Below are 18769 nucleotides of genomic sequence, written 5' to 3'. Positions count from 1 at the left end.
TACATCTATAAATTGATCTTTTTCTCTCATTTGAAGGGGCTTTTGGAAACTTTCGGCTATATTTTTCTCCAGAGACTCTTCTGAGTTCATTTGAAGAAAAATTGCCATTAGATATCAATTTAGGTAAAAACAAAATCATAAAAAAGAAAAAAATCAAGAGAGAAAAGAATAAGTGTTTGAATCCTTGGTGATAAAGCTTCTGGGAGGCCTTAACTATCATTTGTTAAGGCATTTAAGCCACTTACAATCCTCAATCTGAGGATTAGGTAACTCCTTTACCCTTCTTTGTATTTTTATTTACTTTTGTGGTTTTAGTAGTTTAATCTTCTTTAAACTGTATTCTGTTCATCTTTGGTCATTTTAGGTTTTCTTAAAGCATATTTAGATAAAAAAATGATCTAAACAAATCATTTGAAAAATAAACTTGGGACAGAACAGTTGCGTCACGCAACTAACGGATCCGTAACGGATCTGTTCATATCCAAAATTTTATTTCTATACCCAGTGTTTTATTTTCCAGATTGTGGATTTAAAATAAGTTTCTAATGGATCTGGAGTTTTAGGGACAGTTCCGTGACGGAACCATTAGATCCGTCACGGAACTAGAAGATCCGTGACGCAGCTGTTCTAAGATTTCAGAAATAATTTTTGTTTTTTTTTAAAAAAAAAATAAATTTTGCACAAAATAAAGTTAATTTCTCCAATAAATCCAAAGATGTCCAATTATGAATAGATTGCAATTTAATTAAGTTTAGAGTACTAAAATGTAATTTTGCGTATTTACTTGTATGAATTTTACAATTTTAGGTTGAATGAAAAATGAAATTAAATTTATGGATTTGTTAGTAATTTGCATGATTAGGATTAAATTAAAAAATAAAATGTGATTTAGGTGCTAAATAATAATTATGCATGATTTTGGTTTTTAGTTTTTGGGTTTAATTTTGAATCGGGTAAGATGTATTTTAGGTTCGGTTTGTTGCCCGCCTTGAACCATAAGGCAAGAGCGGGTCTTTTATTTATTCGATTTAATCGTTTTGGTTTGAATGATTATAAATGCGATAATTGGATTTGATTGGGGCGATTAAGTAATTTTTCATATAACAACTCGGTCCGATTCATTTGGGTTAGGTTTAAGTAAATAAATAATTTGGCTTTTCTAACTAAAAAAAAATTAGAAATCATAGGTTAAAAGAGGCCGGTTTTTCCGGGCGTCGGCTTCCAACGGGCCGGCGTACCCAATTCCCTTACCCAGAATCGCATTGGTGCGCCTGACCAGTCTTTTTTTTTTAATAATTTGGCCTTAAATAAAATTGAGTTTAAAATGGAGTCAGTTTTTTTACAAAATAAAATTGAAAACGGTCTCATTGCCAAAATAATGGGTGGCGACTCAAAAACTGTTTATAATACCGATTTATCGGCATCGTATCCAATAAAATGTTTTATCACTACTTTTCATAATAAGATTACTTTCCACATCAAAATAAAATAAACAACATAAAAAATAATAAATAAAAAAGGATGTTTTCGAGCCACCCGGGGGGCGCGGTACGAAAACAGATTGGCGATTCCTCTGGGGAGTGCACCCGCTAATCCCCAGTTATTTTTAATAATTAGTCGGTTGTAATTAGGAATTAACTCTAAAAACCTACGTTTTCTAAAATTGGAAATAAATTTGGTTAGAAAGCCGTCGGAAAATTCTTTAATCGTCCTTATTTGTTTATTTGCTTTCCTTTATTTTTCTAAGTTCTTGCATCCACGCTGCATTCCTTTCTTCTCACCACTTTCTACCCGAAATTATCCCTCGGTATTGTTGTTAACTGCGGAGGTGGATCCAGCCTAAACCTTGCGTTTTAGGCACATCCACCCGAGAATAAGCAATTTTACCAACCGCAAGTCTAGTATCTTAAAAGGTGCGTCAAAAGGAGTAGGCCCACGTGAAAGCCCGAATCCTGTTTGCGAAACCCAGACCTTGTAAGCCCAATGGACCAAAGCCCATGCATGTAGTTGAAAGCCCTAGTCACTTCCCCATAAGGAAAACCTGAGTCTTTTTGCTGTTGTTCTGTCACATTCATTCCAAGAGTTTATATCGCCAATCTCAAAACCCCCTGCTGGTTGTCGAGATTAGACCAAATCCTAGGAAACAGATGTCGGAATTTTTACCAACAGAATTCGTGTGCGGGAGATATAAGGTTGGAAGGTATGCATTTCCCAACTCCCGTTCCTTGCATGTTATAAATTGTTCATATGTTGTGACATTCATGCATCACGTGATATTTTCGTTTCAGCCATGCTTTAATAAGAGCTAATTTTCGATATGGACGTTTGATCTTGATTTTGAGAGTGGACCTCTAATTCATTTTGAATAACATAATACAATCGTTTATAGTGAATTGATACCCAAAAGAAAAGGGAGTTATAAGGGGGTTGCGATTCCTTTGAATTTTCACATTTCTCACGTTATTTGAAAGTAAGCGTGAGATTGCAAAAATTTGTAATTAATCAAAATAAGATATCAGAGAAGGGTGAAGAGCAACTCAAAGAGAAGAAAAAGGAAGTTGAAGCGGATAAAGCACAGAAGAAGGTTACTGAAATAGGTGAAAGTAGCCAGAACAGAGTACCGAGCGGGGTGACAGCAAATTCAGTACTAAGTCAATTACAGAGGACTAAGGCTGACATCTCGTTATGGGATTTATTGGTAGCTTCGAAAGAACACAGAGAAGCTCTGTTGGAGGCTATGACGTTCGTCAGAGTTCCTGCAAGAATTCAGAGTGTGGATATGATTAATGTGCTGCAGCGTAGGATAGGTGAGGTAACTTTCTTCGATTCCGATCTTCCTCCCGAAGGTAGGAACCATTTTAAACCTCTATACATCCAAGTTGGTGTTAATGGAAGAGAGACCCGTAATGTAACGGTTGATAATGGTCACCATTGTGCATTTGTCCGTTAAAAATGTTATCCAAGTTCAAGATTGAAGAGTTGGAGCTCGAGCCATCTACCATGGTTGTAAAAGCTTATGATAACACCATGCGTAGTGCTAAGGGAATATCCAGAGAAAAGATTTCAACAGGAGTAGTAGAGAGTTGGGTGGAAGTGATAGTCTTGGACATCTTAGCTAATTATGCTTTGCTGTTGGGAAGCCCGTGGCTGCATCCTTTGGGTGCGATTCCATCCACATTGCATAGAAAGGTCAAGATACCTTGGGGCACTGATGTTGTAACGATTAATGCTCAGGAAGAACTGAATGTTGCTACTGTGGAAGGTTTAGAGGCAACTGTGCCCTTATCTGGATTTCAAGTGGCTGTAATTGATAATGTTATAATCACTAAAGAGAAAAGTGCAGTTAATAGGATGAACCCTTTCTCCCGAAAGATGATGAAGAAAATGCAGTGGAAGTATGGCAAGGGGTTAGGCCGAGATTTGCAAGGCAGGTTTGAACCAGTGCCATCTTCATGTTGTCAGAAGCACCGATACGGTTTGGGGTACTCAAAGAATAGGAAGAAAGAGAAGTGTGAAGTTCAGTCTCCGAAGAAAGAGCCGGGATTGAACAAGATTTTCTTTACCCCAGAGGCTTTTGGAGGGTTTCAGAGCAGAGGAAAGACGTATCCAGGCTTGGAGATTTTTATGATAGATTTTGAGGAACAGATCATCAAGTCTCCAGAGCCTTCCTTTGAGCAATTAGTGGATGGTACACAATTTATGATTGGCATGGTTCAAGCAGGAAGTGGCTCAGAATGGTCCCAGAAGATGCCAGAGTTTGAAGACTTCCTCGGGATTGGGGATGAAGCTTCAAAGATGATTCAAGAGCAGAAGTCCAAGGCGAGGATCCTCCAATCATTGCTAGCAGCAGAAGATGCAGAGGAAGCCGAGAGGAAGATGCTGGAGATGTCAAAGCGCATAGAAATGAAAGAAAAAGCTACCCCAGAGACCGAGGATCCTCCTGATGCTGATGAAGTAGTACAAACCATTAAAGATAGCTGTGATGAGTGTATTGAACAAGCTCTTAATCCTGTTTTTTGTTTTTCTGAATGTTGCTTTGAGAACGATCTGGATGGATTTCCTTTACTATTTCAATCACTGGAAGTGAATTTTGATTACTTGTTTTCTTGTTTTCCCGATTGTCGTGTTCATGGCATTGATTATACCACACGCATATTTGACATAAATGCATTGCATCATTTCGCATTTAACCTAAGCACCGCCGAAGATCCCAAAATAATCAAAATCGGATCAGACTTTAAGCTTGAGCTTAGAAAGGATCTCCAAGAATGTCTCAAGAGGAATTCAGAAGTCTTTGCTTGGAGTTATGTTGATATGCCGGAGATCGACAGGTCACTTGCAGAGCATTTCATCCCTACCGATCCGAATATCATGCCAGTAAAGCAGAAAAGAAGACGGTCCAGACCAAAGTGGCAAGACAAGATCAAGGCTGAGGTTCAGAAGCAGCTAGATGCAGGTTTCTTGGAGGTAGTGCATTACCTTGAGTGGTTAGCAAACATAGTCCCTGTGCTTAAGAAGGATGGGAGACTAAGAGTCTGTGTCGACTACAGAGATTTAAATAAAGCCTCGCCCAAAGATGACTTCCCACTTCCATATATAGATGTTCTGATCGATAGTGCTGCAGGAATGGGATGTTATTCCATTATGGACGGATTCTATGGGTACAACCAAATCCTGATGGCTTTAATTGACAAGCACAAGACCGCCTTCACTACCGATTTTGGGACCTTCTGTTATAGGGTGATGCCATTTGGGTTGAAGAATGCCGGAGCAACATATCAGAGAATGGATACAACCTTGTTTCATGATATGATCCATAAAGGATTGGAGGTATATGTGGATGATATGGTGATCATGACAAAAACACAAGAAGAACATACGGAGATGTTGGAAAAGTTCGCGCGGGTCAAACAATACAATTTAAGACTCAATCCCAAAAAGTGCATATTTGGAGTAATGAAGGGGAAGTTGTTAGGTTTTGTTGTGGGACCTAACGGGATTGAGATTGACCCAGATAAAATAAAAGCCATTCAAGACATGGAACCGCCGAGAACAGAGCATCAGGTGAGAAGCTTCTTGGGAAAGATCCAGTATATCAGCATGTTCATTTCTAGATTATCTATTACCTGTGCTCCGATCTTCAAGTTGCTTAGGAAGAACCAGCCGGTCAGATGGAATGAGGATTGTCAGAAGGCCTTTAACCATATAAAGGAGTACTTGATGAATCCACCAGTGTTAAGTTCTCCTAGACTGGGAGAACCTTTGATTCTGTACTTGTCTGTAGAGGATGCAGGAGTTGGAGCTATGTTGGCACAGCCAGATGCTGCTGGAGTAGAAAAGGCCATCTATTATATCAGTAAGAAATTACTGCCTATTGAGGAGAAGTATAATTTGATAGAGAAGACATGTATGGCAATGGTGTGGTCGATCAAGAAGTTGATGCCTTATTTTGATTCTTTCAGGATCACCTTTGTTTCTAAAATTGATCCTATGAAGTATCTTAAGAAAACACCTACTCTAGAAGGACGGTTGTCCAAATGGTTAATTCAGATGTCCAGTGTAGATGCGGCGTTTGTCACAAAGAAGACGGTCAAAGGTCGGGTTGTTGCAGAATTCCTGGCTGAGAATTCCATCGCAGATGATGAACCATGGGAACTAGAATTTCCAGACGAACATTTGTTATGTGTTGAAAAAGGGGTCTGGAAACTATACTTTGACGGATCAGCCAATAGGAATGGAGCTGGAGCTGGTATTGTGATAGAAGCGCCCAATGGCGAGGGGACAACAATGTGAAAAAGGTTGTTGTTCCCAGTCACCAACAATATGGCAGAATACGAAGCATGTATTATGGGAATCGAGTCTCTTCTTGCAACAGGCGCTAAGGAGGTTGAGGTGATAGGAGACTCATTGTTGGTTCTTGAACATGCCAGTGAAAGATGGAAAGTTGAGGAAGATAGGCTGAAGCCCTATGTTGAATACTTGTTAAAGAAAGCAGCACCCTTTGACAAGATCATTTTTACTCACATAGGTAGAACTCATAACAGAATCCCAAATGCTTTGGCAAACCTAGCCTCAGCGTGGCAGGATTTGAGTAAGATCCCAAAGAAGCCATTTATCATTACCGCAGCAAATATGCCATGCTATGAAGAACATTTTGTGAATCAAGTTGAGTCAGAGGAAGAACCTTGGTTTACAGATATTTTGCAGTACATGAAAGATGGAACCTTTTTTGATGATGCAACAAAAGAAGACCGATCGGTTATAAGGAAAATGGCTTTGAAGTATGTCCTAGCCAATGGTGAACTGTATAGGAAGGCCTGGAATGGAATGCTTCTAAGATGTGTAGGCAAGAAGGAAGGAGAAGAGATAATGAAGAAGATCTATGATGGAGTCTGTTTTCCCCCGGAGAAAAATCAAAAAGGGTTCTTTTTTGTTCTCATTTTTTATGTGTGTTTATTTTGGAAAAGTGGTGACAAAAATCTTTTTTTGGATATACGATGCCGATAAATCGGTCTTATAAATCATTTTAGTCGCCACCCATTATTTCGGCAATGGGACCGCTTCCAATTTTAATTTTATAAAAGTGACTCCATTTTAACCCATTTTATTCAAGGCCCTTTTATTTTGAAACAATGGTCAAATGAAACAAAGAGATTCTAAGTAAGGGAATTGGGTACGTCGGCTCGTTGGAAACCGACGCCCGAAAAACCGGCCTCTTTTAACCTACGATTTCTAATTGATTTTATTTTAGAAAAGCCAATTATTTAAACCCAACCCGAATAAATCGAACCGAGTTCCTATTTGGAAAATTAGTTAATCGTCCCAAATAAATTCATTCATTGCATTCATTCACAAATTAATCATCACACCCATCATTCATCCACAATATATATAGCAAGAATAATTAAAAGACCCGCTCTTGCCTTATGGTTAAAGGCGGGCCACAAACTGAGTTTAATAATATAATTAATGATAAACAATAAGAAATAAATCCTAAAAACCTCATAATCATCAATAATTAATTGACTTTGTCTGATTAAGACTCAGTTTGTCCATAATTGATCATTTTCCGGATTAGGATTAGAATCTGTTTAACGACATGAAATTAAAATGAAATAACAAAAATAAACTGGTAATGGGGGACAGTCGCGTCACGCGGGTGTCCTACAAAGAACAGTCGCGTGACGCAACTCTTGTCTTTTATTCTGGAACTTGTAACAGTTGCGTCACGCAGCTATTCTACGAAGAATAGTCGCGTGACGGAACTCTAGTTATGGCCCTGTAGACTAGAACAGTTGCGTCACGCAGCTGTTCTATGAAGAACAGTCGCGTGACGGAACTTCCAGCTGCGTGACGGAGCTGTTCATAGCTCATTTAAGACACTCAAACATATTGATTATTTATTTACAGTGAATCATTAAATAGAGTATAAAAACAAAATAAAACTGAGTACGCAAACAGTTGCGCCATGCAGGTGGTCTACCCCAAAATGAAGGCTTTTGGACGCGAGCAGTCGCGTCACGCAGGTAGTAGCTGCGTGACGCGGCTGCTCTGGTCTGCAACTACCTTTCAAACTACTTTTTTTCTACGTGTTCTTTTTATTAAAAGTGATTAAAACTAACCCAGGAATGTTCAACAATGGACAAACTTACGTTTTACCAATAACATTTCAACTAAATATTGTGAAAAATGAGATTTAAGGAATAAAATGCTATAAATGAAAGATAATGTTTAGACTAGTTACCTAGCCCTCAGATTCGAGGATTGCATGCGCTGAGATTAGCTTGAGGACGTTGTTTCACGATTCCAGGAATGTGATTACCAGATTTTCATAGAGCAAAATGTTTTCTTCTTTCTTTCCTTTCTCTCTTTTTCTCTTATTATATTTTTTATGCTTTTTGATTTCAAAAACTAAACTGTTAAGGACTTGATCTTCCTCAAGTTTACTCACTTGAGTTCTTGGGGAAGAAACCCTAGCCGTTTTTTTATCGAAAACTTAAGGTCTTAGAATTCTTAGAGAAAAATAAGAGAAAGTGTCAAAAGTCCTCCTTTTGCTGTGAAATGTTGTATTTATATGGTAGGGCAACAGGGCAGTCGCGTCACGCGGGTAGAAGCTGCGTGACGCACCCGTAAACCTGCGTGACGCGACTTACTTTTCGTACAGTTGCCGCGTATCCATACACACAGTGCAGGCTGTTGCACGGGCGCGCGCCAGAGGTGTCAGCCCTGTTAGAGCTGCGTGACGCAGCTAATAGTGCCGTCACGCAGGTAATAGCTGCGTGACGGAACCCTAACGCGGGTCAGGCTCCTTTGGGCGGTTTGATTCAATTTTTGGTTCAAACACTTCTGGTTTATCGTGATACCTTGTCCCTTGTCCTCATATCATCATTGGGTCAGGTGGAGGCATAAAATCACGAGTCAACAGTTTGCCCCCCCACTTTATCATTAATTGTATAAACGATTAATGTTGAAGTGGTCCGTTGACGAACCTTCTATCAGGCAATCCTCTCGAAGCTCGGTTTGATCGGCTTGGAAAGATGCTGAATCAATCAACTGGTCACCTCCTAAGCTCGGTTTGATCAGCTTGGAAGACACCTTCGGGGCTCGGTTTGATCGGCCTGAAGGGTTTTGAAGATTTGGTCACCTTCTCAGCTCGATTTGGTCGGCTTTGTCGGTTTCCCTGAGATCTGAAGAAGCATCCTCGAAGCTCGGTTTGATCGGCTCGAAAGATGTTGATTTGATAACAAAGTCTTCGAAGCTCGGTTTGATTAGCTTGAAGAGCTTTGATCTGGCCACCTCCTCAGCTCGGTTTGGTCGGCTTTGTCGGCTCCAGTCAGTTTTGAAAAGGTATCTTCGAAGCTCGGTTTGATCGGCCCGAAAGATGTGGATTTTACCCTGGTCAACTTCACAACTCAACATCATTGACTGGGGAAGAAATTTCAAACAGCTTCGCAATACATCATCACTGTTTTGCAATTGTTCTGACTAGCTTCGCAATGCACCATCACTAATCAGTAAGACCTATCGGCTTCGAAAAACCATCACCGGTTGGCCTGAAAAATTGTTCACAAGAAAAAGGACAATATCCGTGTACAAACAGACTTTGCCTTCCGTTAGAAAAATATTGGAACATCACATGTTCCCATGCATTAATTATGAAAGATGATTCGTATTAAGGCAAAAGGTTATACTTTTGCCCCCAGTCCGGAATTCCGGCCTAGGACCAAAAATATCCATTTTTGTAGGCATATCTTAATCATTTTGCAAAAATTTTAGCGAAAATTTCGGCATAAAATTTTAACAAAAATTTGTTATCTGCATTTTCAAGTATACCTTTTATGATACAGTGGTTAAAAGAAAGCTTACCTGAGGGTAATCTGGGCAATTTGATGTTTCTGCCCCCTGTGCGGTGAGTAGACAAAAATCGCTGAAGTGTACGGGCCGCACATCGACGTCAAATTGCCGAAGTGGACCGTTGTGGGCTTTTGATCGGGCCGCATGGGCTTATTGGGCGTTGAAAGAAGGTGATGGGCTCGTCACTCTCTCTGGGCTTTTAAAAAGTGGGCTTGGGTCCGGATATTTACTATAAGTAACTCTTTTCTTAATCGATTCATTTTCACTTATTCACAAACCCTAAGCAATAGAAAATTCTCTGAACTTTCAACTGAAAAAGATGTCTCAGCTTCCTGAAATCCCTGCTTCCGCCTACACTCGAGAGATGGAGACTCTCGGGGCCCTACCCGATATCCCTACGTTCCACGGTGAGCCGGAATCTGCTGACCCCCGGGACGCGGCCGTTGCAGCTTCTTCCGTTGCCGGGTACGGAGTTTCCAATCCGGTACGAGACGAGTCGGATGCGCGGCTTTCGATCCGAGGTAAATGAAAGTTTCCTCAATTTGTTATTTTTTAGTGCTTTTGATCCGTAGCTGTAGTAGATAGAACTGTTTCTTTGTGTTTGCGCCTGCGTCAACAGTCGCGTCACGCAGGTAGGAGTTGCGTGGCGCGGCTGTTCTTCCATGAACAGTTGCGTGACGCAGCTTGTGAACCCCTCCCCAAAATATCATTAGCATAGTGAATGCATGTGACTAAAGGAAGAAATGCACGTGAATGTATGAGTCGCCACCTTGTTTAATTGTTTTAGGGCAAACTAGGAAAAACCCTAAGTGACTCCAATTTTAATTAACCTAGTTACTAGATTAATTAGCCCAATGTCTAAGGCATGGTCTTCGAACCCGAGGTGGATCCCGAGACTATGTCATGCTGATGAAACTAACCTAAGAATGAATGTTTTTGCAAGGAAGATGAAATAATTTAGACCAATGAAAAAAGATGTTTATGTGATTCGACTTGCCGCCCGGGGTTAGATCCCGAACGTGCCTACGTACTTCCGTTTGAATGGAAGATCAAAGTCAACGTAGTTCGATAGGCCTCTTTTAGAGGGCTTTTGAAGGGGATGCTTAATGCATGAGTGTGTGTATGCTTTGTGCATTTTGTTTAGGCATTTTGCCAAAAAGGTTGAAGGATTTAGGCACTTGGTGCCAAAATGTTGATTTTGAGGCTTTTAGCCAAAAGAATTTAATTTGGGCTTATTCTTGCCAAAAGATTGATTTTTAAGGCATTTGTGCCAAAACGGATTGTTTTAAGGCTTTTAAAGCCAAAATATTGGTTTAGGCAATTAATTTGCCAAATGACGCTAATTGGGCGATTGTCGCCAAAGTTGATTGATTTAAGGCAGTTTATTTGCCAAAAAATTGTTTGAAGGCTTTTAGCCAAAGAAATTTAATTTAAGCGATTTGTCGCTACAACAAGGTCAATCTTCACCTATAGGCAATTTGTTTGCCTAAAGTGATTAATTAAAGGCTTTTAGCCAAATTTTTGATTTAAGCGATTTGTCGTTTTAAAAAGATTAATTTTCACTTATAGGCAATTTGTTTGCCTAAAGTGATTAATTAAATTGAATTATAGGCAATTTATTGCCATAATAAGAAAAAGTGTTTAATTAGGGCCCTTTAGTCACAATTATTGATTAATTAGACTTAAGCCAAAACTTGTTCGAAATAAAGGCAATTTCACCATAGTTATTGATTAACTAGGCTTCTAGCCAATATTGTCGAATTTAAGCTTTAATACCACGATCATTAATTAACCGGGCATTTAGCTTAAATTTATTTAATTGAGGCAATTTATTTGCCTAGTTAATGGTATGAATGCATTTATGCAGTTATAGAATTTAAGAGGAGTAGAAAAGAAGCATGCATGAAATGCTAAAATTAAAAAAGACAGAGTTTAGTTTTGTGTACCTGATTTAGTCGACGGCCACTTCTTAACTCCAGGTTAAGCTCCTCGTTAAGGGAAATTAATTAATTTAATTTTAATGACCACTTAACAAAGAAAAAAAGCAATAAAAGCTAAATTAAAATGCGAAAAAGCAGTAAAGAATCGCAAGGAGCGAGAGGGAGAAGGAGCGTCCGTCAACACAGACTGAGTGAGTCAAAAAAGGAGGCCCGAGGCCTGTATTTATAGGCACAAAATAACGGACTGTTTTCGGTGGCCGGGTCGCCGGCCCGGCGGCCATCCCGGCGGCCGGGCCGCCGGGTCTCGGCGGCCTTCCCGGCGGCCTGCCCGGCGGCTGGGCCGCCGACTTGGCGACCTTCCCGGCGGCCGAGCCGCCGGTCCTTCGGGTCGGCGGCCTGCCCGGCGGCTGGGCCGCCGGCTCGGCGGCTGGCTCCGGTGGCTGAGCCACCGGGGCAGGCAGGTTCACTCCGGGGGATTTTCCGGGAGTTCCAGACCTCCAAAAAATATTCCGGGACCAGTTCCGTGATCCTCGTAATTTTTCGGACGTTTCAAGTACCATATTGGCATACTTCCGGTGAATTTTCCGAAAGGCCTCCGGTCCGGCCGGACTGTTCGCAGTCCGAAAAAAATAGGCTTTTGAGCCTCAAAAAATTTGAGTATTCACAGGCGACTGCAGCCGCTGTCGCCGGCGGCACGGCCGCCGGCGATAGCGGCTACCGCCGCCTTTAAGGGCGGCCGCCACTGCCGCGGCCGGGAAAACCGGCTTTTTCGAGTCTCAAAATTTGAGTATTCACAGTTGCCCCCCACCGGCAACCATAAAAATGATTTATGGGCGTCGGTGGTTGTCTGAAGACCAAATTTTGAGGATAGGCAGAGGAGGAAACCCCGCCGTTGGGTTTTTCCTTGAAATGAAATGATCGAATGCAAGGATTTATGTTTGCAATTTAAAGATGTTTTTGCCTCTTTGAGGACTTAAAAAGAAATTTTGCCTCTTAGAGGACTTGAAAAGATGTTTTGCCTCTTAATGAGGGCTTGAAAAGAGATTTTGCCTCTTAATGAGGGCTTGAAAAGATGTTTTGCCTCTTAATGAGGGCTTGAAAAGATGTTTTGCCTCTTAATGAGGGCTAGAAAAGATGTTTGGCCTCTTAGAGGACTTGAAAAGATGTTTTGCCTCTTAATGAGGGCTTGAAAAGAGATTTGCTTTATTTTTACTTTTCTCATTGAGAACCAAAGGGTCCACCTAAAGTCGAAATGATCAAATGGCTTGGTTTTGGATGAAAAAGGGTTGGTTATTGGTTAGGGTTTCACCCTAGGTTTTATGTAAGAAAGTTAACCATTAACTGGGTTCTACCCTGGGTTTGAGTAAAAGAGATTGACGATGGTTGGGTTCCACCCTGGGTTGTGTATGTTTTTTTTTTTTATAACACTTGCCCCTGAATCCAACTTGGAGGATTTTGCCCCCGGCTTGAGAGAATTGATGCCCTTATTAGCTGAAATGGAATTTCTTCTTAATGAAAGACAAAATTCCGTGATTACTTCTGTGATGGGAGAATGGTGAAGGTTCTTATCACTTCTTGCCCCCAGAATGGTGCTGACCATGGAATACTTCAAAACATTGGGTTTGTACTTGTCCAATCGATTGAGGAATCAAAGAGAACAAAGCCACTTATATGACTCGAGGAAAATGGACAATGTGGATGACATCGCTCGTCTGAAAGGATCAAAGAAACGATGGTCCGAGTGGCGACAAGGTATTAAAGAATTACCTCTCAACGATTATGTTTGACATTTTTTTAGGGCTGTTTTGGAAACCCCGGGGAGTGAATTGACATTTTCCTCGCTCTCTTTTTTTTCGAGGAATGACTCAAAGAATGACGCTTTCAAAACGAACTTTTTTGAGAATGACTCGATCTTTGTGACCCATTGTGGAATGACCACTGGTGATGGAGACTTGATTTTAGAGACTCATTGGAGACTCGATTTAGAGACTCAAATTTTTCTTGTAATGAATTTTGACTCGAAGGAACTCAGTGATTCTTGGAAAAAATGATTTATATACTCCCAAGGAGACCTTTGAAGGCACTTTTGTTTTTCTTTTCGCCTTAACTTTTGCCTAGTAGCCGCCCTTTCGGGTTTTCGACTCTAGCAGGCTCTTTGCCCTAACTTTTGCCTAGACCGCCCTTTCGGGTTTTCAGTCTAGCGGGCTCAATTCTTGCCTGAAGCCGCCCTTTCGGGTTTTCAACTCCAGCTTTTATTTTTCTTTTCTTCTCTCTTTTTTTTTATTTATTCTTCTTTTTTTTTATTATATTGGCAAAGAGAAAATGCTTTTTATGATGCAAACTTATGTTTGTGACCGCGCCTTCGTGGCTGCCTACGTATCTCCCAGAACTCTTCGGGGGATGGAGAGAATCAGGTCTTTCGTAGTTCCTTCCAGGATGCGAACTTCGTGCTCGGCTGGTGCGGAATTCATCTCCGGCTTGATTTCTTCGCGGGATTTCTTCCCGGCTTGACGTCTTTGCGAGATTCCTTCCCGACTGGATGTCTTTGCGGGATTCCTTCCCAACTTGATGTTGATGCAGAATTCATTTCTGGCTTGATGTCTTCGCAGGATTCCTTCCCGGCTTGATGTCTTTGCGGGATTCCTTCCCGGCTGGATGCAGAATTCATTTCTTTTTTTTGATTTCTTTGCAGGATTCCTTCCCGGCTTGATGTCTTCGCGGGATTCCTTCTCGGCTGGATGTTGATGCAGAATTCATTTCTGTTTTGATTTCTTCGCAGGATTCCTTCCCGGCTTAATGTCTTCGCGGGATTCCTTCCCGGCTGGATGTTGATGCAGAATTCATTTCTGTTTTGATTTCTTCGCAGGATTCCTTCCCGGCTTAATGTCTTCGCGGGATTCCTTCCCGGCTGGATGTTGATGCAGAATTCATTTCTGTTTTGATTTCTTCGCAGGATTCCTTCCCGGCTTAATGTCTTCGCGGGATTCCTTCCCGGCTGGATGTCTTTGCGGGATTCCTTCCCGGCTGGATGCTGTTGAATCAACTTATTGACCCGGGCTCGTATGATAGTGATGACCCTAGGCGAATCTGACTTTGTTGTTGTAGTGGTTTTACCACTGGTTGACTGAAATATGACTTGCATTCATCACAAAGAGTTTTGAATACCCACATTGTGGTGGTAACTTGAGTGGCTTGAATGTTGAAGAAGCTTTTATGCTTTGAGTTTGTGGCTTCGCCATGTTTGAATTCTTGAGGTTAATTTGATTCCTTTTCTTGAACTTTATCTTCCTCTGAATTTGAAAATTATTTCCTCAATGGTTCTCCTCTCCATAAGGAATTTTGAGGAGACTCTTCCTTTTCTTTGTTTTGAGAAATGATCCTTGTTTATAAGGACACTCGTACTTGTGCCATGCTTGGCGCTCGATTTTCAAGGTGTTTGTTGTCATCCAATTTGTGGAAATGACTGCTTCTTTTAACTTGCTTTTTCAAAATGTGAGCAGCCGCTTGGTCTTTGTCCTTATGGCTGAAATGATTTGTCTTCTACCCTTGATGGGCCGGAGAGCTTGCAGTTGACCCATTTTTTGACAACTTGATTTCCTGTAGCTTTGTCCTTGATTTCTTTCTTTTGTGCAGAAGTTCCTTTTGACTCCTTTTGACCAAGGGTTCCTTTTGTCCCGTTTTTTTTTTCTCTTGCTCACTTAGAAGCAGCCTCTCCATAAAGAATTTCGAGGCAACTTGATTCTGAGATGACTTGAGTAGTGTATGGATAGCATTGCGACTTCGTGCAGACCCAATCCAATTCCAAACATAACTTCTTTATTCTGTCGCTTTTAAGCTCAAAATTCAGACACCTCTCTGTCAGAGCATCTTCCATTCCTGGGTTTTCGGAGAAACCATTCTGGCCCTAACCCCTTCAATCGGCTTTGCCTCGGTACTGTTTGAAGTCTTGCGTACCCTTTGCTGGATCCTTTCCATGATTACCCTTCAAAACTTCCCTTTTGATGGTGCTTCTTAGGATGCCCCAGCTTTGATTGATGCAGAGCAAATGAATGCATTTTCCTTTGCCAATTTTTATTATCTTTTTTTTTATCATCATTTTTTTTTAATTTCTTTTTTTATTATTTTTTCGATTTTTTTTTTTTTTGTGCTTTCACAGGAAAGGATAGGGAAAGAGTATAAACATGATTAGAACGTAAACTGATTCCTTTTTATTGATAAGACAAAATTTGTGTACAAAAGACACTTAGATTTACAAATTTGAATTGAATGAAAACTTGAATGGAAATGAAAATGAAAAGAAAAAGAACTAGACCCTAAAAGATAGACTCTAGGTGGACTGTGATGGACTAGGATTGAATTGACTGTAGTGACTTCGTTCTTCTCGATGCTTCAATCGATCAGACATGTGGTCGTTGGTCTTGAACAATTCCTTTGTTCTTTTGGAGGTTTGATATCAATCTTCTCAGATACAAACTTCATTCATTTCTAAGAAAAGTTCGAAAGGATCGAACGATTCTTGTTCAGCAAAATTTTTTTGCATTAATCCCCTGGTTAGGCAAGGGATTGGTTAATGTTCAGCTTGCTCTTGGGGATGATGGACCCATTGTCAACCAGGTCTTGTAGACGATTTTTCAAAGTCCAGCATGATTCGGTCTTATGCCCATGTCCTTGATGGTACTCACAGTATTCATTGGCTTTGAAATTCCGGAGCAGGGGGTTTGGTAATGGCCTTGCTTCTAAGGGCTTCAGTAAATTTGATTTCACTGCTTCTCGGAACACCAAAAGGATTGGCATGCCGAGATCAGTATATTGCCTCCTTGGCTGATTGTTTCCCAAATTCCCAACACGTAAAGGATTCGTGGGGATTATACTGGCTATTTCATTTGTCTCACTGGACCCAGCATGATTCTGCTTCTTGTATGAGTCTTCTTTGAGTTGACCCAACTGGATTAAGTCTTCCACCTTAGTTGCAGTCGCAATAAGCGATTGGAACGTAGGCAAGTACTGTGTTTGAAGCTGTGACTGGTAGACTGGCAGTAAATTCTTGATTATTATGTCAACTTGTTCCTGTTCAGAGGGTCGGTTGATCATTTGAGCGGCTTTGGCTCTCCACCTCGAAAGGAACGAGGAGAAAGGCTCATTGTTCTTTTGTTTAGTGGTTTCTAGCTCCCTCCGGGTAACATCCACTTCAATATTATAATGGTACTGCGTGTTGAAAGCATTGCATATGTCCTCCCAATTCTTCATTTTGGAACGATCCAAGCTAACAAACCATCTTAATGCAGCACCAGTCAAAGATTGCTGAAACAACTGAGCAAGGAGCTCGCTGTTCAGGCCAAACGGGTTTAGGGCACCTACATACATTTTCAGATGAGTTTTGGGACAAGTGGTTCCATCAAACTTGTCCATGTTAGGCATCTTGAATTTTGTAGGTAATCTTGCTTCGGGGAACAAGGACAAGGAGTCCATGTCCACCACTTCCTTGTGGGTTTTGAGAGCAGTGATAGATCTTCCCAAAAATTCTAGCTTCTCTCTCATTTTCTGAGCTTCCAGCTCAGAAGCAGTTCTGGAGGGCATGTCATCCAGGTTAAGGGCAGGGTTTGTCGGTTCATCAGCAGGACCCTGATTAGAGGTAGTAGGTCCACTTCCCCCGGCCGAAGCCCCATTTCCATTACCATTACCTAGTTCAGCTATCAGGGCAGTCCTTTGGGCAGCCAATGCCTCATTCATTCTGGTCTCCATCCTGGCCTCCAGTTGTTCAATGAGATTTTGGATGTCAGTGAGTGATGCCATTGGTGCAGGTAGGGTTGTAGGAGTTGTAGGTAAAACTGGTGCAGCTGGTGAAGCTGGTGAGGTCGGTGATAGTACTGTAGACGTGACTGGTACTTGAACGGGGGTTACCTGTGAAAGGACATAGTCAAAACGATTAGACTAATCCTATATAAGGTATTTTCATAGGGTATGTGAGATAGTGTGAGGTGGGGTAATGTATGGGTAAGGTATTTGGACTTGACCCTTATGATGTGGGGTGGTATGACCAAACAATGTTGGGTGGTGTTGATATAGGGAAGAATGACTTGACCCTGTGAGATGGGACGGTCTGACCCTATGTGGTAGGGTAATGTTGGTATGCTAGGACACCTCGACTTTTCGAATGGCCCTAAGTTCTCAAAGAAAATTTTTCTTGGGCCTTAGGGGCCAAAATGTGAACTTTTGGGCCTTTGTGGCCAAATTGGGCATTTTTGGGCCTTAGGGGCCAAATGGAGAATTTTTGGGCCTTAGGGGCCAAAATGTAATTTTTCAGGTCTCAGGGCCCAAAAATGTGATTTTCCAGCTTTTGAAATTAAATGTTCTTTTTTTTAATGAGATGATATGTCATGAATGCGCACAACATCACGTCATACTTTGTTTAATGATATGATTCGTATCATTGGGTGCATACAGTCCTAAAGGATAGGTTCTATAGGCTATGACACAAATAGAGAATTGGCTTATAAGGGGACCCTTAAACCTTGAGTAAGGATATACCTAACCACATGTGAAACAAAGAGTTTCGCGTGGGTCCAACGGTACGCATACTCATGGGCCACCCCCAAAAGGATTAGGGATGGTTTGTGGTAACAGGGAGGACGCTTTGGCTGTCCGTCGACATAATCAAAGAGACCTGCCGATCAGCGCTACTTGCTATCCAGACTCAGAAGTTTGAACAGAAAGAGAAGAAATTCATTTGAAATTCATTTTTTATGCAATGGAGAAAAGGATTCTCGATTGTGCAAATAAATCAACAAATTTAAATGTCTTAATCAAATTTGTCACTTAAGTTCAAATTTCCTCTCATCGAGTATGTCAAGGTACCCTGCAAAACAAAGCATAGTAAAGTAATGCCCTAAAGAAGGGCAGGTTAGTTTATTCAACAATTGTAGTCCACTATTATGCAAAAAGATTACATAGCATTCCCCAGCAGAGTCGCCAAACTGTGAACCCCTCCCCAAAATATCATTAGCATAGTGAATGCATGTGACTAAAGGAAGAAATGCACGTGAATGTATGAGTCGCCACCTTGTTTAATTGTTTTAGGGTAAACTAGGAAAAACCCTAAGTGACTCCAATTTTAATTAACCTAGTTACTAGATTAATTAGCCCAATGTCTAAGGCATGGTCTTCGAACCCGAGGTGGATCCCGAGACTATGTCATGCTGATGAAACTAACCTAAGAATGAATGTTTTTGCAAGGAAGATGAAATAATTTAGACCAATGAAAAAAGATGTTTATGTGATTCGACTTGCCGCCCGGGGTTAGATCCCGAACGTGCCTACGTACTTCCGTTTGAATGGAAGATCAAAGTCAACGTAGTTCGATAGGCCTCTTTTAGAGGGCTTTTGAAGGGGATGCTTAATGCATGAGTGTGTGTATGCTTTGTGCATTTTGTTTAGGCATTTTGCCAAAAAGGTTGAAGGATTTAGGCACTTGGTGC

At 41.0% G+C, this 18769-nt stretch overlaps 1 protein-coding gene across 1 annotated transcript; it reads left to right on the top strand.

Annotated features, from left to right (window-relative positions):
* The first annotated feature begins 5823 nt into the window (after nucleotides 1–5823).
* On the top strand, nucleotides 5824–17184 carry LOC149497579 (uncharacterized). The gene is made up of 3 exons (XM_089719216.1): nucleotides 5824–6091; nucleotides 6197–6394; nucleotides 17096–17184. Exons 1-3 carry the CDS (start codon nucleotides 5824–5826, stop codon nucleotides 17182–17184), a joined length of 555 nt encoding a protein of 184 aa, XP_089575342.1.
* The last annotated feature ends 1585 nt before the right edge of the window (nucleotides 17185–18769 follow it).

The sequence above is a fragment of the Jatropha curcas genome, chromosome 3, assembly GCF_041381405.1.
Source record: "Jatropha curcas cultivar XTBG-Jc1 chromosome 3, XTBG_Jcur_1.0, whole genome shotgun sequence".
In the NCBI taxonomy this organism is placed as follows: Eukaryota; Viridiplantae; Streptophyta; class Magnoliopsida; order Malpighiales; family Euphorbiaceae; genus Jatropha; species Jatropha curcas.
The sequence above is the reverse complement of the archived record's forward strand: the minus strand, read 5'-3'. Positions and strand labels throughout refer to the sequence as shown.

Bases quoted from the DNA above. Each gene is read 5' to 3' on its own strand.
- LOC149497579 (XM_089719216.1), top strand. From the start codon at position 5,824: ATGGCAGAATACGAAGCATGTATTATGGGAATCGAGTCTCTTCTTGCA. The intron at 6,092-6,196 runs GTAAGATCCCAA...CTTGGTTTACAG, and splicing joins CTCAGCGTGGCAGGATTTGA to ATATTTTGCAGTACATGAAA. The intron at 6,395-17,095 runs GTTTTCCCCCGG...CCATTGGTGCAG, and splicing joins GAAGATCTATGATGGAGTCT to GTAGGGTTGTAGGAGTTGTA.